The sequence below is a fragment of the Sphaeramia orbicularis genome, chromosome 19 (assembly GCF_902148855.1).
Source record: "Sphaeramia orbicularis chromosome 19, fSphaOr1.1, whole genome shotgun sequence".
Taxonomy (NCBI): Eukaryota; Metazoa; Chordata; class Actinopteri; order Kurtiformes; family Apogonidae; genus Sphaeramia; species Sphaeramia orbicularis.
In genome coordinates this window covers 9,306,446-9,333,293 of record NC_043975.1, presented here as the reverse complement: position 1 = coordinate 9,333,293, position 26,848 = coordinate 9,306,446, and the positions used below count along the sequence as shown (strand labels likewise).

Sequence of the window (26,848 nt, the reverse complement as noted above, 5' to 3'; positions counted from 1 at the left end):
TGCCAATATCGGGCCGATAATATCGGTGGGCCGATATTATTGGACATCCCTAATTAGATGGTTATTTTCCGTTATTTAACAGTATTTTTTCGGCACCCCTGTTACCGGAATAATACAGTTTTGGGTTTTTTTTACGTTTTTTTTTTTTTCTTTTTTTACAGTGAAACCAACAAACATCATGCTGGACTAGGACTTTTGCACGGTACTGTAAAGCAGAATGTCATGACAATAAAGAACAGTCATTGTATGTAAAATACTTTCACTAATAACTGATGATACTTAAAGGTTTCAATACAGAGCCAGTACTTTCATTCCAGTAAAAGATCAGAGAACGTCTTTTTCTGTCTGGTCTTGTAGATGTTTTCATCAGACGAGGCTCCTTTTACAGCTTGTTCGATCACCTGTAGACGCCACATTACACTGGGAGGAGTTGATGTTCCTCCAGCGGTACATACTTATGCAGAACATGAGTCTGCAGCGTCCACGTGGAATGAAACTGAGCAGCGTGACGGAGGCTTTGATGTAAAATCTGCTGTGAATTTCTACGTGTCGATCTGACTGATGATTAATGACCCTACGCTACCAACGCTTCCTTTTTATAATTTGGAGTCGTGCGCCTGTCGCAGACTGAATACATGATGAAGATGTTGAATTTTGGTGTTCTCTGTAAGGAAAGGGAAGTCAAACTCGTTTTAGTTCATGGCCACATTCAGCCAAATTTGATCAGACCAGTAAAAAAATAACAAAATAATATATAAATAATGTCAACTCCAAACTTTCTTCTATGTTTTAGAGTGAAAAAGTCAAAGTACATTATGAAAATGTTTACATGCGCAAACTGTCTTTAAAACAATGCAAATGACATAAGTAAATTGAAATTTCTTAAGAAAAATAAGTGCAATTTTAACAATATTATGCTTCAATTTATCATTTATACACGAGTATTACAACTTACAGATAACAGTGGATCTACAAATACACAAAACATTTAATAACAGACAGAATATTGGTAAAATTGCACTTATTTCGCTTAAGACATTTCAGGTTGTTCATATTTGTTCAGGGGTTTCACGTTTTTTGTGAAATGATAGTTTTAGTGTAAATACAGTAAAATTACATGAAAAACAGAACATGGGGACTAAAAATTCAAACTAGATATAGACTAATATTATGAAGCAAGTTTAGAAGTTGAGTCTATTTTGGTCTATTTTAAAAACAAATATTTATTGAGATAAAAAATAAACTATTTTTCAGATAAAACACATTTTTATATTATTTTTATACAAAAATCTGCATGTAACACGGTCAAAAGGACACGAAAATTACATGCTACAATTTTTTCAGATATCTCTTTACTCTCTCACAGGTACATTTTGGGAATCAAACTAATTATGCAAGGCATAGTGTTTCACAGAAATGACCACTGTTGCAAAATCACTCGGGATTTATATGTGTTTAAATGGGCAGGTTCTGCATGTAACACAAGTGGACACGATGAGTTACACACGAAACCTGGAATGAGACTGAGATTCATGAAAAACCCACATGTCTGGGTTAGAAAAACCACTAGGATCGACAAATTTAACAGTGTCTTTATTTACAGTCTATATAAGACCATTTACAGACATGTTTTCAGATCAAATGCAGTGACACATAGGTAGATTTTAAGGCCCAATTTTGTTCCTATTTTTGGCCCCAGTATTGTATTAAAAATTCATTAATTTTGGGATGGCTCAGAGCAAGAATATAATTTTTTTTTTTTTTTGCATTTATCTGAGGTCATCATTAGGTACATCCTGGGAGGAAATTTGTCTAAATTTCTCTTTTATTATTGTGTCTGAAAAGCTGGAAAAGTGCCAGATACCAAAATGAACCCAGTTTCACAGAAGCACCCATTTATAAAGAGAAAAAATTGGAGTTGTCATTATTTAAAGGTTACTACACTGTAAAAAAATAAATAAATAAATAAATAAATAAATAAATAAATACATAATAAAAGGCTGTAATTTAACAGAATTTTTATTGTTTATTTTACAGATTTTTCCTGTATTTTTAAGATACAGGAAAATATCAATGAAATGACAAAAATAGACTGTCAAATGTAAAATAACACAAAAAACTGTAACTGTGAAGAACCATAAAACTGAAATTTTTTATAAGAATTTTTTTCACAGAAAAATACAGTTAAAATACATTCGCAAATGTATCATAATTTCACAAATATGTCTTTTCTATTTATGAGATTAAACTGTTAATTTAAAGTTTAATACTGTAAAAAAAAAAAAAAAAAAAAAAAAAAAAAAAAAAAATATATATATATATATATATATATATATATATATATATATATATATATATATATATATATATATATATATATAATAAAATGAGATAAAAATACTGACAATTAACTGTAAAAGAAGTATTTGCTTTGTAAGTTTAACAAGACTTGTTTGTTAATTGACAAATATGTTGTGTAATTACGGGAGGTTTCACAACAAAAATGTTAAATAAATGAATTTTTGTGAATGTATAACATGTATAAGCACTGATAAACTGTCCAAATACAGTTTTTATCAGTGGATTGTACAACTTAGTCTCATTGAAAATTATTTCTATATTTATTTATAGGTAACTTGACTGTTTTGATACATGAAAATATTCTTTATTAAAAATTAAAAAGTCAAAAAAAAAAGAAGAAGAAGAAGCAAAATCTCATGTAAAGTTAGGGCAAATAACTGTATTTTAATTATGGAAAATTACCATATTTTTAAGAGATGGTTATTGTCTGTTATTTTAAAGTATTTTTTCGGCACCCCTGCTACCGGAATATTACCCTTTTTTTTTTCCTTCTTCTTCTTCTTTTTTTTTTTACAGTGTATGATAGTATTTTACAGATCTGACCCACTTGAGACTGAACTGGTCTGAATGTGGAACCTGACCTAAAATGATTAATATCTTCAGTGTAATTTTTGCATTTCACAAATTCATCCCGGGCTGGACTGGCACCTTTGGTGGGCCGTATGTTTGACACCCCCGTTGTAAGGGGAAAAATAATGATAAAAGGTTTTCAGCTGAAAGTGCAAAGACCATAAGCTCTTTAATTCATACAGGATTGTGATTTGTGTCAATACAATCAAACAAGGTTTTATATATATATATATATATATATATATATATATATATATATATATATATATATATATATTATAAGGTTTGTGCTAAACTCAAGTTGACCTGAGGATGAGGTCACAGGAACACACTCGTTTGCAACTTAGTTAAGTTTTACATTTAAGAGGATTTCTTTTTTTTTTCTTTTTCTTCCTTCAGTGACTTTCTGTCAAGTTTATATTTTGGCCGGATTATACTGACACAAAACTGATTCCATACCTCTCCTTCTACACTCCACCAGTCAAAATAAACACACATGCTCAGTGGACAGTGTGTCTGCCAGGGATTTGTGATTCAGTTTTTGCAGTATTTGACCTTAATGTCTTACTGAAGGAATGCAGCATGACTCTGTGTTTAGTCATGCAGAAATTCCACAATGTAAACAGACCTCATCTTAATACGAAACAGGACGCTTCATTACAATTTTTGACTCTGGCTTTGCATAATTTTCCCAGAAGATGCAGAGATCGATATCAGCACATTTCCGATGCAAATGTAGTGTTTCCACATATCACTGGAAGCAGAAAGATGGACTTATTCACCACTGTGGTATCAATTTCAGCTGACTCTGTCTTCTATGGATGGATGGTGTAAGACGTATCTTGAGTTAAATGGAAGTTGAATGTGTGACTTTGACGTGTTCTAAGACGTCGGGTGAACATCATACAACATACATCATGAACCAAAATGGAGAAGAATGTAATGTAATGAAGAAGAAATGTAATGTTACAAGTTCTTTAACTTGAAGAATATTTTATTTTTGCAGATCTAAATTATATTCTGATTTATAATTTTTAACTGTATTTAGTGTCCTTATTTGTACTGAACAGTCAGTGAAAGGTTTGATTCGTGTGTGTGTGTGTGTGTGTGTGTGTGTGGTTTTGATGAACTCACACCTGTCTGTGCTGAACTTGGAGAAGAGGTCAGATTGTACGTAAAAGATCTAATTTTACATATTTAGAAAGTAATTGCAGTAAAGAGAGTCAAGCAGAAAAACCAGATTATGAACCTGGGGACTCTCTGTGGTTAAGAAATGCCAGCCTAATTGCGCAGGTTGTTGAGCCGCATTATGTAATAAATTCCCATTATGTAATAAAAGTTCAAAATGTAATAAGAATGTCATGTCATCTGGTAATAAAGCCGCATTATGTAATAAACTGACGCATTTTGTAATAAACTACCTCAATGCATTATGTATTAAATTTTTTTCACAATATGTAGTTAGTAAGTTTTTAAAATTTGAGAAATTTATTACAAAATGCACTTGACACATTTTTATTTTCAGGAAAATGTAATGTGCTAAATTAATCTTTAAACTGTGTGGTTAAAGTTCTGATTCCATTACCTGTAGCTCCTGTGACTAATTTCTTCTAAATTGCTCTGAAATTATATTAATTTGGATTGTTATTACATAATGAACCATGTTATTACATTTTTCAAATTGTAATAACTTACTACATAATGTGAAAAAAATTACTATATAATGCGTTGACATAGTTTATTACAAAATGCGTCAGTTTATTACATAATGCGGCTTTATTACAAGATGTCGTGACATTCTTGTTACATTTTGAACTTTTATTACATAATGGGAATTTATTACATAATGCGGCTCAACAAGGTGTTAATCAAGAGGTACTTACTGAAACTTTTTGTGGCTAAACTATGCAGTGTAAGCTAGATTTTTGGAGCAAATGTCAAACCGAGGTTTGATTGACAGGTGTCCAGAGTGCTTTTTAAACTCAAACGAACTTTCAGCATGTGCTTTTCTTAGAATTAGTGTGGAGTAACCGACGTATGATTGACATGCTTTGCCCAGTAACTATTATTAACCAATGACAAGCGTACGGCAAATGATGTCACTGAATAATGGGAGTCTCCAAGAGTCACTAAAGACTATAAAAAGTAATAAAGGAAACTCTTTTTGTTTTTGGGCTTTTTCTTTTTCTCTATGTGATGAAATGTGTGTTTGATGCTAGACTAATTGATAACTGACTTTTCTTTTTGTAACTTTTTCTACTTTTGCCTGAAGCAATAAATCAAGCTATTGTTTTAACTTTTTAAAACCTCAAATCTTCTTCTTGGTGAATTCTTCATTTTTCCTGGTTTGGTCCGTCTATCCGAGTCATAACTTGTGAGTTAATTTAACTTATGCAGCCCCCCCCCCTCTGGTAAGCACCTAAATGGAGTAGTCCAGAGCCACCGGTGGTCCAAAAATCTCTTGAACACGCAGCTTTTTGTCCAAAATAACCGGAGATTTTTTGGTACCGAGGTGGTTTAAAGATAAAGAAACTGGGGCAGTAGTTCATTAACCGAAATAAATTGTGGTTTTGAGATTTACTGCTTGCTGCGTGTTTACTATGGAGAAAGGTGTATTATTTTTTAAATTAACTTATTTATTTATTAATGCATTTATTTAACCCATATGGACCCAGTGTTACTTTTGTGTCAGTTCCCAAATGAAATTTTCTCTTTATCTAACCTTTCTTGAGTGATTTAACACCATTTATTATAATAGTATCTTCTGTATTTTGATGTTTCTTAGAATAAATCAAGTATTTTCCTGTATTTAATTCACTGATCATTAAGATGTTCATAAAAGCTCAGATTAAAGTTGAGGGTTATTATATCAAAGTTACATTTTTCAGTGTAAATCATATATTTTCCTAAATTTAATTTCCTATATTTAATTAAAACGTTCATAGAAATTCAGAGTTAACTCAAAGTTTATTACATCAAAACAGAGAAAACTGCAGAAAAAGTGTTTTTTAACTGAACATAAATTGTGTCCATCCACTGTCATTGATCCAACTCCATGGGTTTTACTGGTGAATCAATGTTGTAGAAAATGACGGTGTTTCCATGGTAACTACAGAGCCTCTGAACATCCAAATGGGTCATATGTGATGACCATGAAAAGATGACAAACCGTATTTTACATCAATTATTTACATGTATTGATAGGATTAGTGGTTCAACAGGTATTAAACAGTTTAAATCAGTAGATGGTTTTGGTCGGTGACGGATGTTTGGGCCTTTATGGGTTAAAGGGAAACCCCAAAATGAACACTGTAAAACCTCACAGAAATTGCAATTTTTTAAATAGAAATAATCTTTCACTCTTCGGTCTGCACCTGATTTTTTGTATCTTGTATCTCGCTTCTTTTATTAACTTATATACAGGGTGTCCCAAAAAAATTTGACCTCATTTCATCACCTAATAATTTGTTTAAATTTTTTTTTTGCTCAAAAAAGTGTAATCATTTTTCTTGTTCTGCTCTCGGGAATAGACATGCTGTTTACTGCAACAGAAAAGGTGTTCTGTATATTGAAGTTTGCCCAAACTCAGTCAAATGTGAATGCACAACCTGAATTTGTTAGAAAATGTCATAAACACGCACCAACAGGACAGCAGATTTGGACATGGCATAAGAAGTTTCAAGAGGAAGGCAGTTTGTGTTGGAAAAAAGGATCTGGATGGCTGGCACTTTCAGTAGTTACTCTGATATGGAAATTATGTCAATTTTTGTGGGACACTGTATATTGCAAATATTCCATCTCACTCCTGAACCACAGAAAGATCACATGAACACTGCACCACAGGTTTTCACACGAGTGTTGAACGTTAAATGATGATTGTCTTTGTTGTGTTTTAGTTTATGTCTTGGGCTTACCTTGCGGATATGTGTACGAAATTTCCATTTTTGGCAACAATAAAGTTCTATCTTATCTTATCTTATCTTATCTTATCTTATCTTATCTTATCTTATCTTATCTTATCTTATCTTATCTTATCTTATCTTATCTTATCTTATCTTGTCTTGTCTTGTCTTATCTTGTCTTACCTTATCTTACTGTATATTATCTTATCTTACCTTGTCTTACCTTATCTTACCTTATCTTACCTTATCTTATCTTATCTTATCTTGTCTTGTCTTGTCTTGTCTTGTCTTATCTTGTCTTACCTTATCTTGTCTTGTCTTATCTTGTCTTACCTTATCTTACTGTATATTATCTTATCTTACCTTGTCTTACCTTATCTTACCTTATCTTACCTTATCTTATCTTATCTTACTTTACCTTACCTTACTTTACCTTACCTTACTTTACCTTGTCTTGTCTTATCTTATCTTACCTTACCTTATCTTACTGTATATTATCTTATCTTACCTTGTCTTACCTTATTTTATCTTATCTTACCTTGTCTTACCTTATTTTATCTTATCTTACCTTACCTTAACTGTGTCTTGTCTTGTCTTGTCTTGTCTTATCTTATCTTATCTTATCTTATCTTATCTTATCTTATCTTATCTTATCTTATCTTATCTTATCTTATCTTATCTTATCTTATCTTATCTTATCTTATCTTACCTTACCTTACCTTACCTTACCTTGTCTTACCTTATTTTATCTTATCTTATCTTATCTTATCTTATCTTATCTTATCTTATCTTATCTTATCTTATCTTATCTTATCTTATCTTATCTTATCTTATCTTATCTTATCTTATCTTACCTTTATCTCCTATCTGACCTTTATTTCCTATCTTATCTTTTCCCTTATCTTATCTCCATTTATCCACTTATTTTCTATAATGTTTGTACTTTATTTTGAATCCTCTAAGTTAACTGACATTGTAAACACCACATACTTTTTTTTAAAAGTTTAAATAAAGGAACAAAATGCTGCTAAAACTACTCAAGGATGCAAGTAGCTCCATACTTCCCGTTGTGATTGATCACAGCAATTAGTAGCGATCAATCTAAATGATCATCTCCTAATTAACTGCTTGAGTTTGTCTGATTATTGGGTTCCTCCCACTGCAGAGGGATTTTTCTGCTGCATTCGATTTGGGGAAAGCGCAGTCTTTAAAAGGGAAAGCTGCACATCACTTAAGAATGCTTTCATTTACTGCTGGAGGGGCTTCATTTGAACGAATGCCTGTCTTTAAGTGATTGCAGAAACTAAGACGATGCTGACTAAATAGAGCTCTTTGTGTGAGATTGGCTCATCTCTTACACTACAATGGATATCACACAGTGAGGGCCAAATGGGCAAATCAATGTTGACGTGTAAAATCCCTGCTGGCCAACGCTCTTTGGGTCAGATCAGGCTGTTTGCAGAACAAAATGGAATTTCAAAGCAAGAATTTCCGATTGGGCACCGGTGTGTTTGTACATGCGGCATATGCTGCACATGTCGCTGTCATGGAGCCAGCGCTGCCTTCACTAATGAATGATCACAAATAACTGACAAAAAGGAAACAACATGATTCTGTCCAAAAATACTGCAGCCTTGGGTTTTAGATTTTCATGAAATACACACTGTAAAAACAAACCTTTAGAATCTACTCAATAAAAGTGAGCTAACATGTTGCACTCGCCTAACATATCCTCACATTCTGTTGGGTTTCTGTAAATTGGCTTAGAGTCTGGTTTTGACCAACGCTATATATAAAGTGTCATGAGATAACTTTTTTGTTGTGATCTGGCACTATATAAATAATATTTCATTGATTGAGTGATTTGATTGGTTTGCCCCTGTAAATCGCTTTGGAAAAAAGCGTCTGCCAAATGCATAAACATAAACAACAAATCACTCAAAAAAAAGTGAGTAATATTAACTCTTGATAATAGGAATATGTTCATCTATTGAATTGTTATTATAAACAACTAATCAGTATAACTAATTAACCATTTTTTATTCAAGGAACGTTAATTTTACTTGAAAAGCTGTCAGATACAGGAGGTCTTCATCATTCATCTCCTACCCTAACTCTTACAAGCATGTGAGGAATCAGTAACAGAGACTTCAGCCTTTCTACCTCCACCAGCAGGTAGTGTGATCACTTTGCTTTGTGTGTTTGTTTGTTTGTGTGTTTGTTTGTTTGTTTGTTAGCAACTTTACGGGAAAACTATTCCAACCATCTTTACCAAATTGTACCCACAGATAGGCCTAGGTCCTGGGACCAACCCATTAAATTTTGGACCAACAAGGCCAAAGTTCAAGGTCACAGCAAGGTCACAAAATCTACAATTTTCCTATCTCTCATTATTGAGCAATTTTCGAAAATTCATAAAAAATTCAAAACAACTCCAATTAGCCTCCAATTTGATCCACCTGTAGCTTATAACAATATCTTGTATCTGACACAAAATTGTCCACATCCACTATGGAATGTGGACTCTGTGGATATTTCAACTTATCAATGTTAAATATCACACCATTCAGGGTGCTTGGCGGAGGTTTGCGTTCTCTGAACACTTGTGTTAACAAGAAAAGCACTCAGAGAGCACAGACCTCCGCCAAGACACATCTGCCCCCCCCCAAATCACCACCAAAATTTAAGAATTTCTTCCTTGTGCCAGTATCAAACAAACACGCACGCAAACACACAAAGCAAAGTGATCACAATACCTCCTGGTGGAGGTAACAAAAAGGGTGAAACAGACCATAACTGTTCTAAGAAAAGAACAACACTTCTTATATACTGAGAACACTGTAAAACGCATAAAAACTGCCCCAACTAGTTTGGCCCAATGCATGCTGGGAACCTCCCCCCAAGCTGCTCCTCAAACATGTCACCATGTTATGGGGTAGATTTTAATATATTATTACCCCGCCCCCTGAAGTTGAGGTAAGGGGTATTGTTTTTGATTCGGCTTGTTTGTTTCTTTGTTAACACTCCAGCAGCAAAACTATTGGTTGAATTCAGACCAAATTGGATTTATAGATTGCCAGTAACCCAGAATAGATCTGATTACATTTTGGGAAATGTAGGTCAAACTTAAAATTTTTAATGAATTTTTTTTACTTCTTTTTTCCCCCATTTACTTATAGTGGGTGAAATTTCATATGTCTGTAGCAGAAAAACTATTGCTTGAATTCGTACCAAATTGGGGTTATAGATTGCCAATGACCCAGAATAGATCTGATTACATTTTGGAAAAAGTAGATCAAAATTTAAATTTTTAATGACTTTTAAAAATCTTTTATTTTCCTTATTAACTTATAATGGGTGACATTTCATATGTCTGTAGCAGCAAAATTATTGGTTGAATTCATACCAAATTTGGTTAATGGATTGCCAGTGACCCAGAATAGATATGATTACATTTTAGAAAAAGTTGGTCAAAGGTCAAATTTTTTATGAATTTTTAAAATCCTTTTTTTCCCCCATTTACTTATAATGGGTGAAATTTTACATCTGTAGCAACAAAACTGTTGATTGAATTCATACCAAGTTTGGTTTATAGATTGCCAGTGACCCAGAATAGATGTGATTTCATTTTGGGAAAAGTAGATCAAAGTTCAAATTTTGTATGAATTTTTAAAATCTCTTTTTCCTCATTTACTTATAATGGACTGAATTTCATAAGTCTATAAAAACATCAATTTTGTTTCAATTTACTTCAAACTTGGCACATATATAGAGGTAACTGATATGCTGACATCCACACATGCATAGACATGATGACATCAGCTGGACTGACACCAAAACAAGCTACAATACGTGCGAGGGGCAGGGTTTGTTGTGCTTTAAGTAGCAGTTGTTCCTGTTAACAAATAGGTGGTGTATGTAGAATTTAACCAGTCAAAATAGATTCCACTGGATAACGATGACTGTTGATTAAAATGTAAAATGGATTTACCGACCTCCAAATCCTTTTTTTTTTTTTTTTTTTTTTTTTACAGTGTAGCGTATGAACACACAGCTCCATTATGAAGAACAGCATTCCCACTGTGGAACTGTAGCCTGATATTTCAGACACATGGAAGACATCAATCACAGCCGATTTTTTTTAAGAGGCTGAATACAGTCTTTAAAAGAAATACGATGCAGTTAAATATCCAAAATCCACATCGTGCCGTTTATTTTACGCCTGAAACAATTCAATTTCTGCAATAAAAATACAGCATTAAAGTGGATTAACAAGCGCAAAGTGGTGGCACTGCTCGGACCTGTGAGCGAAGTAATTACTGTAACTCTACACGGCAGTAAAACTCATGTGCTGCTCTGCCTGTGACCCCCCGTTTGCCCGGCTTTAAAAATCCACTTGAACTCAGGCATATAGTGAATGAGGGGATCACGGCGCGCTGAAAACAAATCGAAACAGCCTAACGGATCAAGGTTAGCAGGAAAAATTAGATGGGTGTCTGCCATGTTGCTGAGCCCTAAATCATTACCACCATCTGCATGCAATCCTCCACAGAACCCACACAGCAACGCAGCATCTGGATTCAACAAAGAAATGACAAAACACACCGTCAAGGCCTCATATGTTACGAACTAGGCTACTCGCCATGTTAGCGCTCAAGGCCCAAAAACGGTTATTTGGATCAAAGTTTAGTCGAGGTGCGTGTGCCGCGAGTTATGACCTCACATCTGGTGGTACAGTGCACAAACGCTTAAGGTGAATGACACGTTTTGATGTGGAGGAGGAGCCTAGAATGCCACAGAGGGCACTATATGTTTCCAAAAATAGACCTTCATTAACTTATTTTATATTATTTGCTGATTGGAGTCTTTAACCCTTTCATGCATGAATTATGAGAACATCAATCAAGACTTTTTTGTCCCCCCCGAGTGATTTTTATTCCTCTTTAGGCATGAAGAAAAAACAAAAAACAATGTGATTGAATTTTTCTATGAACCTATTTTTCATGGAGTCACAAAAATATCCACTCAGCTGGACACCATGTGTTTAATTTTAGAAGCAAAGAAACATTTATTGATATATATACTGTGTGAAAACTATGAAATAAAAACATGTTTAATGCAGATAATCTGATGCTTTCTCACATTTTTACATACTCTAATATTAGTTATTACTTCATGGAGATAATATGCCAAAAAAAAAAAAAGCAACTTTTTGTTTAACCCGTAAGGACCCAGTGTGACATTTGCGGCAGTTCCCAAATGAATTTTTCTCCATATTTAACCATCCTTAAGTGGTTTATCACCAATTATTGTAATATTATTTATTGTATTTTGTGTTTTTTTTTTTTCAGTGAAAATCGGGTATTTTCTGACATTTAATTTACTAATCATGTAGATGTTCATGAAAGATCAGAGAAAAGTTGAGGATTACTATTTCAAAAATAGAGAAAACTGAAGAAAAAGTTACTTTTTCAGCAAAATATAGCAATAATTGAACCCAGTGTCTCTATCCACTGTCATTGATCCGACTCCATGGGTTTTACTGGTGAATCAATGTTATAGAAGATGACGGTGTTTCCATGGTGACTACGGAGCTTCTGAACATCCAAATGGGTCATATCTGATGACCATGAAAAGATGACAAACTGTATTTTACACCAATTATTAATATGGATTAGTTGATCATCAGGGATTAAACAGTTTATATCAGTAGATGAGTTTGGTAGATGGTGTATGTTTGGGTCTTAATGGGTTAAAAAAAAGAAAAATAAACTGTTAATTACAGTCAAATAACAATTAGCAATTTTTTACACTCAAAAATATTACTGCAGATCAGGTTTATCAAGAAAAACAAAGTTACAGTAATGATATGAATTTCAGTGTATGGGATGGTGCATAAGTGTCCACTGTGTTGGCTGATATGGAACTAAAACAACAAAACCCATGAATATACAAGAGAACAGCTGGAGAAGAACTGTCCACTGTAGTGGCCACTATGCATGAAAGGGTTAAGCAACGCTTCATTTCCAGGTGTCGTCTGTGTCGTCTGCCTGAGCATTTTAATTACATCAGAAGGATTTCATTTAAATCCAGCCTGAATCTATGCACTCTGTAAAACACGTGTGTCCTGTGGATGGAAATATGAGGGGTCGCTGAATAGCTTGATGAATATGAAAATGATGTGTATTGCACTGTTATGACCCAAGGGTGTCCATTTACATGAGGATGGTAGGAACATGTCCCCATATGAACCTATACTCATTCACATCATTTTATCTGTCAGGCACTGAAGCCTATCAGAAGACAAGGCAGATACATCCAATAATATGTATTTAACTTCCATATCACATGTGCACAGTCCACATCTGTTTTAACCCATAAAGACTCAGTACTACTTTTGTGTCAGTTCCTGAATGACTTTAGCACCCCCCACCCACCCCCCCACCCCCTAAAGGGACGGCAAGGGGTATTGTTTTTGGTTTGGCTTGTTTGTTTGTTAACACTCTAGCAGCAAAACTACTTGTTGAATTAATACCAAATTCGGTTTATAGATTGCCTGTGACACAGAATGGTTCTGATTACATTTTTGAAAAAGTAGGTCAAAATTAAAATTTTTATGAATTTAAATTTTTTTCCCCCCATTTACTTATAATGGAAAAAATTTCAAATGTCTGTAGCAGCAAAACTATTGGTTGAATTCATACCAAATTGGGTTTATAGATTGCCAGTGACCCAGAATAGATCTGATTACATTTTGGAAAAAGTAGATCAAAGTTGTAATTTTTAATGACTTTCAAAAATCTTTCATTTTCCTCATTAACTTATAATGGGTGAAATTTCAAATGTCTGTAGCAGCAAAATTAATGGCTGAATTCAAACCAAATTGAGTTATAGATTGCCAGTGACACAAAATAGAAGTGATTATATTTTAGAAAAAGTAGGTAAAAGTTCCAATTTTTTTGGAATTTTTAAACCCCCCCCCCCCCCATTTACTTATAAAGGGTGAAATTTCACATGTCTGTAGCAACAAAACTATTTATTGAATTCCTGCCAAATTGGGTTTATAGATTGCCAGTGACCCAGAATAGATGACATTACATTTTGGGAAAAGTAGGTCAAAGTTCAGAATTTTTATGATTTTTTTTTTTTTTTTTTCCCATTTACTTATAACGGGCGACAGTTCAAATGTCTGTAGCAGCAAAACTGTTGATTGAATTCATGCCAAATTGGGTTTGTAGATTGTCAGTGACCCAGAATAGATGTCATTACATTTTGGAAAAAGTAGATCAAAGTTCCAATTTTTTATGAATTTTCAAAATCTTTTTGTCTCCCATTTACTTATAATGGGCGAAATTTCAAATGTCTGTAAAAACATCAATTTTGTTTCAATTTACTTCAGACTTGGCACATATATAGAGGCAATTGATATGCTGACACCAGCACATGCACAGACGTGATGACATCAGCTGGATCAATGCCAAAATAAGATACAATGTGTGTGAGGGGCGGGGCTTGTTATGATTGGCACCACTTGTTGTGTATCTGTTTTATCAGTTTTAGTATCTTATCTTCTATGTGGATATATTTTTATTAGTTTGATAATATTTAGTATTTTTACCTATATTCCTGTGCAGCACTTCTGACACTTCACGTCTACTCTTAACTACAGAGTTCCCCGAGTTTTTTGTTTTAAGTTGTTGTTTATTTTTAGCTCAAGAGCATAAACTTACAAACACTGATTATTCCGCAATATTGAGAAATGCACTGCGGTTGGGAACACAATGACGGAAAGTAACTCAAATCTTATAAAATCATGTCTGTGTTTACTTCTAACACTGTCAAGAAACATTGGCTAGCCTGAAACGCAATAATCATCAACTAAGATGACACATAAAACAAACATTTCTAAGGCTAATATTCACAAACATGTCACTCACTTACGTGTCTGCAGGCAAAACACTGTCATGTCAGAAAAACTTCCTCTTATGTTTGTTCATTTAGTTCATTTTGATGCTAATATTGAACACCTGCACACATAAAATAAAACAAAACAAACAAACAAAAAAAAGTGAAGCTTCTTTGCATCTCTGAAGGATCCGGACTTCACTAAAGTTACTCAGCACGGAAAATGATTGTACATATTAATACATGTTGAGTCGTAATTTTGGACAGCGAGTTTTTGTATGTTTTTTTTTCTGCAAAGCATCAATAATAGGTTTGATTATGACACGACAATCTGCACTTAGTCAGGACACCACTGAAAAAGACAAGTTTTTTCACTAATCAGAGGAAAAGTTTCTACTGTGAAAAATAATATCAGTCACATTTTCTTCATTTTCTGTTTCTGATATTATGATAATCAACTAAAATGTGAGCTTTTATGAACATTTACAACATCAGTGAATTAAATGTAAAAAAAAAAAAAAACAACCTGATTTTCATTGGAAAAAATGCAAAATTCAGAAGATAATATTACTATAAATGGTGATAAATCACTTTAAAAAGGTTAAATAGTGAGAGAAATTCATTTGTGAACTGCCACAAAAGTAGCACTGGGTCTTTATGGGATAATATCAGTTATTTAACCATGTTATCTGGCATTAATTAGAAAAAAAAAAAAAAACAAAACTTGGCGTCTGCCATCTATGGGCCAATAGACAGGTTATCAATTGGACTAAACATTTATGGTTGGATTTATTAACCCATAAAGACCCAAATATGCACCAGTGACCAAAAGCATCTACTGATCTAAAATCTTTAATAACTTTAGCAACACTAATCCTCTTAATATATGTAAATAATTGGTGTAAAATGCAGTTTGTCATTTTTTCATGGTCATCAGATATGACCCATTTGGATGTTCAGAGGCTCCGTAGTTACCGTGGAAACGCTGACATCTTCTCCAACATCGATTCACCAGTAAAACCCATGGAGTTGGATCAAAGACAATGCATGGAGACACTCAGGTTTCGCTCAGTTAATGTTATATTTTGTCGGAAAAAGTCCCATTTTCTTCATTTTCTCTGTTTCTGATATTATGATAATCGACTTTAATCTGAACTTTTATGAGTATTTACATGATCATTGAATTAAATAAAAAAAAAAAATACCTGAGTTACATTGAAAAATGCAAAATACAGAGGATAATATTACAATAAATGGTGATAAATAACTTAAAAAAGGTTAAATAGAGAGAAAAATTCATTTGTGAACTGTCACAGAACCAGCACTGGGTCTTTATAGGATAATATATATATAAAAAAAAACAAAAACAAAAACTTGACATCTATTATCTATGGGCCAATAGATAGGTTATCAATTGGTCAATTGATTTAAAATGTTTAATAACTTTAGCACCACTAATCCTACCAATACATATAAATAACTGGTGTAAAATACAGTTTGTCATCTTCTCGTGGTCATCAGATATGACCTATGTGGACGTTCAGAGGCTCCGTAGTTACCATGGAAACACCATCAACTTCAGCAACACTGATTCACCAGTAAAACCCATGGAGTTGGATCAATGACAGTGGATGGACACACTGGGTTTATGTTCAGTTAATGAGAGATTTGACTGAAAAAGTCACTTTTTCTACAGATTTCTCTGTTTTGGATATAATAACCCTCAACTTTAATCTGAGTTTTTATGAACATCTACATGGTCAGTGAAATAAATACTGGAAAATACATGATTTATACTAATAAGAATCAAAATACAGAAGGTACTATTATAATAAATGGTGATAAATCACTTAAGAAAGGTTGAATATAGCAATCTCATGCTTTTTCGAAATTTAGAGAAGATTAAATACAATTTGAGGGGTCAGCCATTTAATATAATAACGCTCATCTTAAATTTGAGCTTTTATGAACATCTACGTGATCAGTAAATTAAATATAGGAAAATACTTGATTTTTGCTGAAAAAAATGCCAAATAAATAAGGTAATATTACAATAGATGGTGATAAATCACTTAAGAAATGTTAAATATTGAGAAAAATCCATTTGGGAACTGACACAAAAGTAGCGCTAGGTGTTTATGGATTAATATATGTAAACAATTGATTTAAAATGCAGTTTTTCATCTTTTCATGGTCATCAGATATGACCCATTTGGACGTTCAGAGGCTCCGTAGTTCCCGTGGAAACACCGTTATCTTCTACAACATTGATTCACCAGTAAAACCCACAGAGTTGGATCAATGACAGTGGATGGAGACACTGGGTTTATGTTCAGTTAATGATAGATTTCACTGTAAATGTCACTTTTTCTTCAGTTTTCTCTGATTTTGATATAATAACCCTCAACTTTAATCTGAGCTTTTATGAACATCTACATGATCAGTAAATTAAATGTAGGAAAATACTTGATTTTTGCTGAAAAAAATGCCAAATAAAGAAGATAATATTACAATAGATGGTGATAAATCACTTAAGAAATGTTAAATATGGAGAAAAATCCATTTGGGAACTGACACAAAAGTAGCACTGGGTGTTTATGGATTAAGATATGTAAACAATTGATTTAAAATGCAGTTTTTCATCTTTTCATGGTCATCAGATATGACCCATTTGGACGTTCAGAGGCTCCGTAGTTCCCGTGGAAACACCGTTATCTTCTACAACATTGATTCACCAGTAAAACCCACAGAGTTGGATCAATGACAGTGGATGGAGACACTGGGTTTATATTCAGTTAATGATAGAGTTCACTGTAAATGTCACTTTTTCTTCAGTTTTCTCTGATTTTGATATAATAACCCTCAACTTTAATCTGAGCTTTTATGAACATCTACATGATCAGTAAATTAAATATAGGAAAATACTTGATTTTTGCTGATAAAAACACCAAATAAGGAAGATAATATACAATAGATGGTGATGAATCACTTAAGAAATGTTAAATATAGAGAAAAATCCATTTGGGAACTGACACAAAAGTAATATATGTAAATAATTGATGTAAAATGCAGTTTATTATCTTTTCATGGTCATCAGATATGACCCATTTGGACGTTTAGAGGCTCTGTAGTTACCATGGAAACACCGTCATCTTCTACAACATTGATTCACCAGTAAAATCCAGCTTGGAGGTAATTATCTGATTATTCCTAGTGATCAGACATTTATGATCATGTAAACGGGCTCAAACTAATTGCTGGTAAAAGGTGGTACCTATAATACCTTCAGTCTTTAGTCTATTTTCCTCCTAAGGGTGACTTTTTTTTTTTTTTTTTGCGCAGGTTGCACTGACACTTTATACAAAATGGTCTCTGGAGTCCAAAATGAACTTTCTAGCAGTTCACTTTTGTGGAACATTATCCAACCCAACGACCAGCTGAACTCTGGGAGTTTATGCTAACCATCTCCTGTAGTCAGGCATGCTTTGCATTCTGGGAGGCAGCAGAACAATCCGACTTTATCATTTTGTATCATATAGAGCAGTGGTTCCCAGCCTTTTTTGGCTCGTGACCCCATTTTAACAACACAAATTTCTGGCAACCCCAGACTTTTTTTTTTGGCTAAAATTAATTTGTTTTTGATCATCTAATAGTTTGCTCTAATGTTAATTTTAAATGACTTTTAGCCTATATCAGGGGTGTCAAACTCATGTTAGTTCAGGGGTCACATAAAGCCCAATATGACCTGCAGTGGGCCGAATCATTAAAATAATTTTACAATAATACATAAATAATATCAATTCAAAAATTTGTTTGTCTAATTTCTATGTTTTAGAGTGAAAAAGTAAGAATATATGATCAAAATTTCTACATCTACAAACTATCTTTTAAAAAAATATGGAAAAACATGAACAACCATGACCAAAATGAAATTTATTAAGAAAAAAAGTGCAATTTCAACAATTTATGCCATTATTTGACCTCAGCTTCTCATTTTCACATGTTCATTACAATGCACAGATCACAGTGGATCTACAAATACACAAAACATTTAATAACAGACCGAACATTGGTAAAATTACTCTTAATTCTCTTAAGACATTTCAGGTTGTTCATATTTGTTCAGGTTTTTCAAATTTTTTGTAAAAGGCTAGTCTTTAAATGTTAACATTTTTGCGTAATTTTACGTTTTTTTTTTACACTAAAACAAAGACAAAAATATGTGGTTTTCGTTATTTATACTTTATTATGATAGTATTTTACTGGTCTGACCACTTTAGATGGAATTGAACTAAATTTATTTTGACATTCTTGATTGTTAATATCCTCAGTGTAATTTTTGTATTTCACTAATTCATCCCGCGGGCCGGATTGGACCCTTTGGCGGGCCGGTTTTGGCCCCCGGGCTGCATGTTTGACACCCCTGGTCTATATAATGTATATTATTATGGATGGAGCCAGGTGTAGATTACACTGGTCTACAATTTTTTAGAAATGATTTGCTTCAGAGATTAAATGTGCTAAATGTTACGTATTTTAATAAGATTAATTGGAAAATAAATGACAAAAGTGCCGGTTTGCTGATGTTTTCAAGGTATATGATTAAGTGTTATTACACATATATATTGGTTTATGTACATTTATATAATGGTTTTATAAATCTTCCACTAAATAGAACCTGTAAAGTGAATGTATTCTAATGTGCAGACAGTGTTTTGAAGTAGATCTTGTAGCTCTGAGACAAATATTCCTTTTGAGTCAAACCCATTCTCTCGTTAATTCTTGAATTTCACATTTTGACCCAAGGCTGTATCTTGGAAAGTTCAGCCAACCAGCATTTTTGACTTGATTTTTCTTTATCAGTGACTCTCATGTGGTAAAATTTCATTACTTTTATTCTGGAAGCATTTTCCTTGTAAACCAGTGTTATTGCATAAAGTGAGAATTTGATTTTCCTTGGTCAGGATATGTACAGTCAGTCCACCTTGGATTTACAAGGCTGACAATTAATACTGAACAAACAAGAACTCAAACTATGAATTATGAAAAAGCTGCAGCATCTGAAACTGACCACAATAAACATTTGAAAGTCACATGATCGGGTCAATCAAGATATGCCCTCGCAGATATTATGTCCTGCATTTTATTTGAACTTGATTTTTATTAGGAAAAGTGTGTGGTGCTTTAATTATAATGAAATATGTATTGAATCATTAATACATATTTTTCATTCGTAATTTTTTAAATAAATTACTAGAAATGGTTGGAAAACACTGATATGAAGGGTACCTGAAAAATGTTTCCATCCAGAATTCTGCCTAATTTCAGAACACTGAACCTTCTTGCTGTATTTACTTCCATTTCCCCTCTTGACATTTGTTATAAATAAGCAGAGTAAACTTCCTCTCAAGGTTTTCGGTGATGTATTTTTACTGTGTGAAAAGAAAAGCTCCAAGTTTACAAACCCCGTCAACTGATTCTGACCAGAGCAAACAAACACCAAGTGTGAAAATGCCCTAAAAATCCAAGTATTTTGAATGGAAAAGTGGTTTATGTTGCAGTACAACTCAAATATTTCTTAAGTTATTAAAAATCATGGATGCAGTGATTGTGTCAGACATCCCCCTGACTCGTCTCTATATCTCCAGAAAGCATCACATAATTATTTTGTTGTCAACAAGCGAGTCAACAGCATTTTATCAACCTCATCTCTGAAGCATCAGCATGCAACACATGACAAACAGTGGAAACCCCTTGTTTTTGACAGATTCCTATTTTACATGTGATGGGAAAAATGAATGGGCTGTTTAATCAAACCATGCCTGCCTGTCTTACTTAACCCTTTATCGGGTAAGTGACTATTTTTGGTCATTTCTGCACACATTACAAGGTAGTGACAGCAACAGTTACAGCGAGGACAGTCAAGCAACAATCTCATGCCTCATGTCTGTAAATGATTAGTATGTAATTAGTATGCAATTTAATGGTAAACTTACAACAAAAAATGAAAATCTTATAAGTAATGTATGGTATATGAAATGTTTTTGTGTTGTGGCTCCACTACTGGTTATGGAGCTACAGAAATGGACATCAAATATACACATTTTCTCTCAAGTCTTATTCAAATATCTTTACTTTTTGGAAGTTCCATTAAAAAATAATAAAAGTTAATTAAAAAAACAAAACAAAACAAAAAAACCCACATTTTTTTGGTTATGGAGCTACAGCCCCACCCAAAATTGAAAGCATGCAATTATAAATCTTGAAAATTTGGCATTTCTACAAAGAATGTGTGAAAATCTGTTTAGGACAGTAATAATATGAATGAATGAAAGTAGAAAAAAAAAAAAAGAAAATTAAAATCTTCTAAGTAATGTAGGGTATATGAAATGCTTTTTGTGATGTGCCTCCACTACTGGTTATGGAGCTACAGAAATAGACATCAAATATACATTTTCTTTCAAGTCTTGTAGAAAGTGATTAAGGTGTCAAAAAGTATCTTCAAATAACTTTACTTTTTGGAAGTTTCATTAAAAAATATTTAAAATTAATAATAAAAAAAAAAAAAAAAAACTTGTTTTTTTTTTTGGTTATGGAGCTACAGCTCCAAAATCGGAACCATGCAATGATAAATCTTGAAAATTTGCCATTTCTACAAACAATGTGTGACAATCTGTTTAGGACAGTAATAATGTGAATTAATTAAAGTAACATTTTTTAAAAAAAAATCTTCTAAGTAATGTAGGGTACATGAAATGCTTTTTGTGTTGTGGCTCCACTACTGGTTATGGAGCTACAGAAATGGACATCAAATATACACATTTTCTTTCAAGTCTTGTAAAAAGTGGTTAAGGTGTCTAAAAATATGTTCAAATATCTTTACTTTTTGGAAATTTCATTAAAAAATATTTAAAGTTAATTAAAAAAACAAACAAAAAAAAACATGTTTTTGGTTATGGAGCTACAGCCTCAAAATGGGAACCATGTAATGATAAATCTTGAAATTTTGCCATTTCTACAAACAATGTGTGAAAATCTGTTTAGGACAGTAATAATATGAATGCATAAAAGTAGCAAAAAAAAAAAAAAAGAAAGAAAATCTTCTAAGTAATGTAGGCTATATGAAATGCTTTTGTGTTGTGGTTCCACTACTGGTTATGGAGCTACAGAAATAGAAATCAAATGTACATTTTCTTTCAAGTCTTATAGAAAGTGGTTAAGGTGTCGAAAAGTATCTTCAAATAACTTTACTTTTTTGAAGTTTCATTAACAAATATTTAAAATTAATAATAATAAAACAAACATGTTTTTTTTTTTGTTATGGAGCTACAGCTCCAATATCGGAACCATGCAATGATAAATCTTCAAAATTTGCCATTTCTACAAACAATGTGTGAAAATCTGTTTAGGACGGTAATGATTTGAATGAATAAAAGTAACACATACAATAAAAACATGTTACTTTTAATTTTTTGACAAAGTATTGTAAAAATATAGTAAAAAGTCAGTGCCGAGAGGTGTCAGTAAATTTGAAAGTTACTTTTGTTTTATTGGTTGTAACTTTTTTCTACTAAATCAACTGAGTTTCAAAAAAATAGAGATTCTAAGATAAAAAAAAAAAAAAAAATGAGTCCATGCAGCATATCGTAAGAATAACTTGGATTTTTATCATGCATGTTCACTTTCCCTTGACCTGACCCAAAAGTAATAAAGTCTTACATCCTCCAATAACACAATGAGGTTGAAAATTTGAATTTCGGAGTATTTGTATGAATGAACTTTACGGGGTTAATGAATGACCTATCTGTAGATGAAGTTCCCATTCACTTCCAATGGTAACTGAAGAAATTACAGGACATCAACGGAGATTTTTGTTGCGACAAGCGAAGTGTCGTGATAAATCAACCGCTACCTGGAGACGCTGAAACACATTCCGAAAACAGATTGGTCTAAGGTCAGAATCTCAGCCGTGACAACATGATTTCTGGACTGTTAGCTCTCCAAGTTTTTTTTGCGAGGTGTGCCAAGCGTGTCGGCATGACGTTCCCGTTTTCCAACATGCAACAATATCCAACTTTCTGCTCCGCGGTCCAGTGTGCCAGATGAAAAATGGCAGCCTTTCTGTCTGCCTCAGTGAGTTCCTTACAATAGCTTCAACATAAACACATAAATTCACAGCTGGCGTCCACATACAGTTGCAACCTTCCAGCTTTTTTAAATACAGCTTCCTGTCTACGGTCGCAACATGTGACACTGTGTAAATACGTGTAATAAGGGCCAATATTAATTCATTCAGAGCAGTGGAAAGTTTGAGGTCAAAGCACTTTCTGCTGATGCAAAGTTTTAACCATTTATCGGGCAAGTGACTATTTTTGGTCATTTCTATACACATTACAAGACCGTGAGGACAGTGAGTCAACAATCTCAGGTCCAATGTGGTCTCCAGGGTCTGTAAGGTCCACCTCTGCATGAACAGTGAGTGGACCTGCTTTATATTTACATTACATTTACATTTATGCATTTGCCAGATGCTTTTTTCCAAAGACTTAGAGGGGAAAACCAAAATTTAAAAAATAAATAAATAATAAAAAATAAAATAAAATACAAGAATAGATAAAGACATAAAGCAGCTGTACAATTAAAAATAGTGTGGTACTGAAGATTAAAAAGCAACAATTATAGGCTAAAAATACAAGAATAGATTAAGAAGACGTAAAAACAGATGTACAATTAAAACAGTGAAATAAAAATACCAAATAAAACAACAGAAAAACCTTATTAAGATATTTAAAATGGAATGTTTGAAAGTGCTAGGACAGGAGGTGCTCTCGGAAGAGTTTTGTTAGGTACCATGAAGTAATGGTACTTATGTAAGGAATGATGTTCCTTTGATATTACCTGTGTTTTTCTTTGATTTTTTACATATACTTCTTGGATTTTTTTTTTTTGCCACTTATGTGCAAGGAACCAGATATGGTAACTTCATTGGCCTTGGTTTTCTATTTGACAATAAAACATTTTGAAAAATTTCATAAAGTGATAAAGTCTTGTTCTGTCCTCCAATAACACCAATCAGAGCAATAATAACAAGGAGAAAAATTTCTACTGCGGAAAATAATATTAGCTTTAAGTTAGTTAACCATATTATCTGGCATTAATTAGCCAAAAAAAAAAAAAAAAAAAACCCTCTGGCATCTATCATCTATGAGCTAACAGACAGATTATCAATTGGAATAGACATTTATGGTTGGATTTATTAACCCATAAAGACCCAAATATGCACCAGTGACCAAAAGCATCTACTGATCTAAAATGTTTAATAACTTTAGCAACACTGATCCTATTAATATATGTGAATAATTGGTGTAAAATGCAGTTTATCATCTTTTCATGGTCATCACATATGACCCATTTGGATGTTCAGAGGCTCCGTAGTTACCATGGAAACACGCTCATCTTCTACAACATTGATTCACCAGTAAAACCCATGGAGTTGGGTCAAAGACAGTGGATGGACACACTTATTTTATGTTCAGTTAACAATATTTTGCAGAAAAAAACTTAGTATTTTTCTTCAGTTTTCTCTGTTTTGGATATAATAACCCTCAACTTTAATCTGAGCTTTAATGAACATCTACATGTTTAGTGAATTAAATATCAGAAAATACCTGATTATCGGTTAAAAATGCAAAATGCAGAGCATAATATTAGAGTAAATGGTGATAAATTGCTTAAAGGTTAAAAGTAGAGAAAAATTCATTTGGGAACTGATACATTTTGGACCCATTTGGACATTCAGAGGCTCCATGGTTACCGTGGAAACACAGTCATCTTGTACGACATTGATTCACTAGGAAAACCCATGGAGCTGGATCTATGACTGGATGGACACACTTATTTTCTGTTCAGTTAATGATATTTTGCAACAAAAAAAAAACAAAACAATCTTTTTCTTAATTTTTCTCTGTTTTGGATGTAATAACCCTCAACTTTAATCTGAGCTTTAATGAACACCTACATGTTTAGTGAATTAAATATCAGAAAATACCTGATTATCGGTTAAAAATGAAAAATGCAGAGGATAATATTAGAGTAAAGGGTGATAAATTGCTTAAGAAAGGCTAAAAATCGAGAAAATTTCATTTGGGAACTGATACAATTTGGACCCATTTGGACGTTCAGAGGCTCCATAGTTACCGTGGAAACACCGTCATCTTCTACAATATTGATTCACCAGTAAAACCCACGGAGTTGGATCAATGACAGTGAATGGAGACACTTGTTTTATGTGCAGTTAATGATATTTTGCAGAAAAATTTATTTATTTTTTTTCATTTTTCTCTATTTTGGATACAATAACCCTCAACTTTAACCTGAACTTTAATGAACATCTACATGGTTAGTGAATTAAATATCAGAAAATACCTGATTATCAATAAAAATGCAAAATACAGAGGATAATATTCGAGTAAATGGTGATACATTGCTTAAGAAAGGTTAGAAAAATTCATTTGGAAACTGATACTTTTTGGACCCATTTGGACGTTCAGAGGCGCCGTAGTTGCTGTGGAAACACCGTCATCTTCTACAACATTGATTCATCAGTAAAACCCATGGAGTTGGATCAATGACAGTGGATGGACACACTTATTTTATGTGCAGTTAATGATATTTTGCAGAAAAAAAACAATTTTTTTCTTCAGTTTTCTCTGTTTTGGATATAATATCCCTCAACTTTAATCTGAGCTTTAATGAACATTTACATAATCAGTGCATGAAATATAGGAAAATACCTGATTATCACTCAAAAATGCAAAATACCGAGAATGATATTAGAATAAATGATGATAAATCACTTAAGAAAGGTTAAAAATAGAGAAAAATTCATTTGGGAACTAACAACATTTGGGCCCGTTTGGATGTTCAGAGGCTCCGTAGTTACCGTGGAAACACCGTCATCTTCGTTGTCATCTTATTTTTATATTCAGTTGTTGATATTTTTACTGAAAAAGTCACTTTTTGATACAATAACATTTGGATTTACTCTGAGTTTTCACAACTCAGAGAAAAATTCATTTAGGAACTGACATAAAATTTGCACTTTATGGGTTAAATTTTTAATTTCAGAGTATTTCTACGACTGCTCTATAAAGGGTTACTTCGTTATCTGACCGAACGCTAAGGCTACTGGAGCATCGCGGCTTCAGTTTAGCAAATAAACTGCGATCCATGGAAACCAAACACAATGTTTCACAGACAAATAGGACACCAGCGCCTCTGTGGCCTGACTTCACATCTGAGAACACCGTCCTCTAACGCCAGACTTTTCCTCCCAGGGAAAATATTCTTTTTTTTTTTTTTTTTTCAACCTCTCTCTGCTTCCAAAGTGTTTGTCATCTCTGAGAGAGTAGGCTTCTTTTTTCCCATCCTAACAGCTCCTGTGAAAGCAGACAAACGGTCCCTGCGCATCTGAGGAAAGATGAATTTTTATGACTCATGAATTTCCCATAACAAGTGAGAATGTCATCTGTTCTTCACTCACCCTCTTTCATCGACTTGTACTGTTTCTCTCCGTCGGAGCTGCTGTTCGGGCCTTTCAGAGCACTCTTCTTGGGCTTCTCCGGCTTTTTGTTGGCTGATTTTCACACACAAAGAGAGTGTCATTAACACACAGTAATAAAACGCTGTTATTACAAAGACAGTAGGTTGAAAATGGAAGGGTGGAATTTCAACTCCCCTTCAAACTGTAATGATGCTTCGGGTGGTGTTCAAGTTCTAATCAAGGTTAAGGTTTTATCCAATCCAACTTTAGTTATAAAGCACTTTTACATTTTACATTTGTAATAACAACCCTCCCTCCATTCCATTTATGTTGTCCATCACTGTCCATATGCATAACTGTCTATAGTCACCATATTTATATATGTAAAACCGCACTTGTACAAATCTGTATATATTCAAATCCGTATTTATATATTTTTTGCACTACATTCATATCAACCGTATTTGCACACTCCTTTTAAACACTTTTTAAACACTTGTTTATTCGAATTTATATGACTGTTTGTTTTACGTGTATGTGTATGTTTATTATGTGTATGTTTTGCTGC

At 33.2% G+C, this 26,848-nt stretch overlaps 1 protein-coding gene across 1 annotated transcript in view; it reads right to left on the bottom strand.

The window, feature by feature from the left end:
* cpxm2 (carboxypeptidase X (M14 family), member 2) overlaps positions 1 to 26,848 on the bottom strand; it is a 146,981-nt gene that overhangs the window by 103,667 nt on the left and 16,466 nt on the right. The window contains exon 2 of the mRNA XM_030122576.1: positions 26,281 to 26,373. Within this exon, the coding sequence (XP_029978436.1) occupies positions 26,281 to 26,373 (93 nt within the window). The remainder of the gene's footprint in view (positions 1 to 26,280; positions 26,374 to 26,848) is intronic.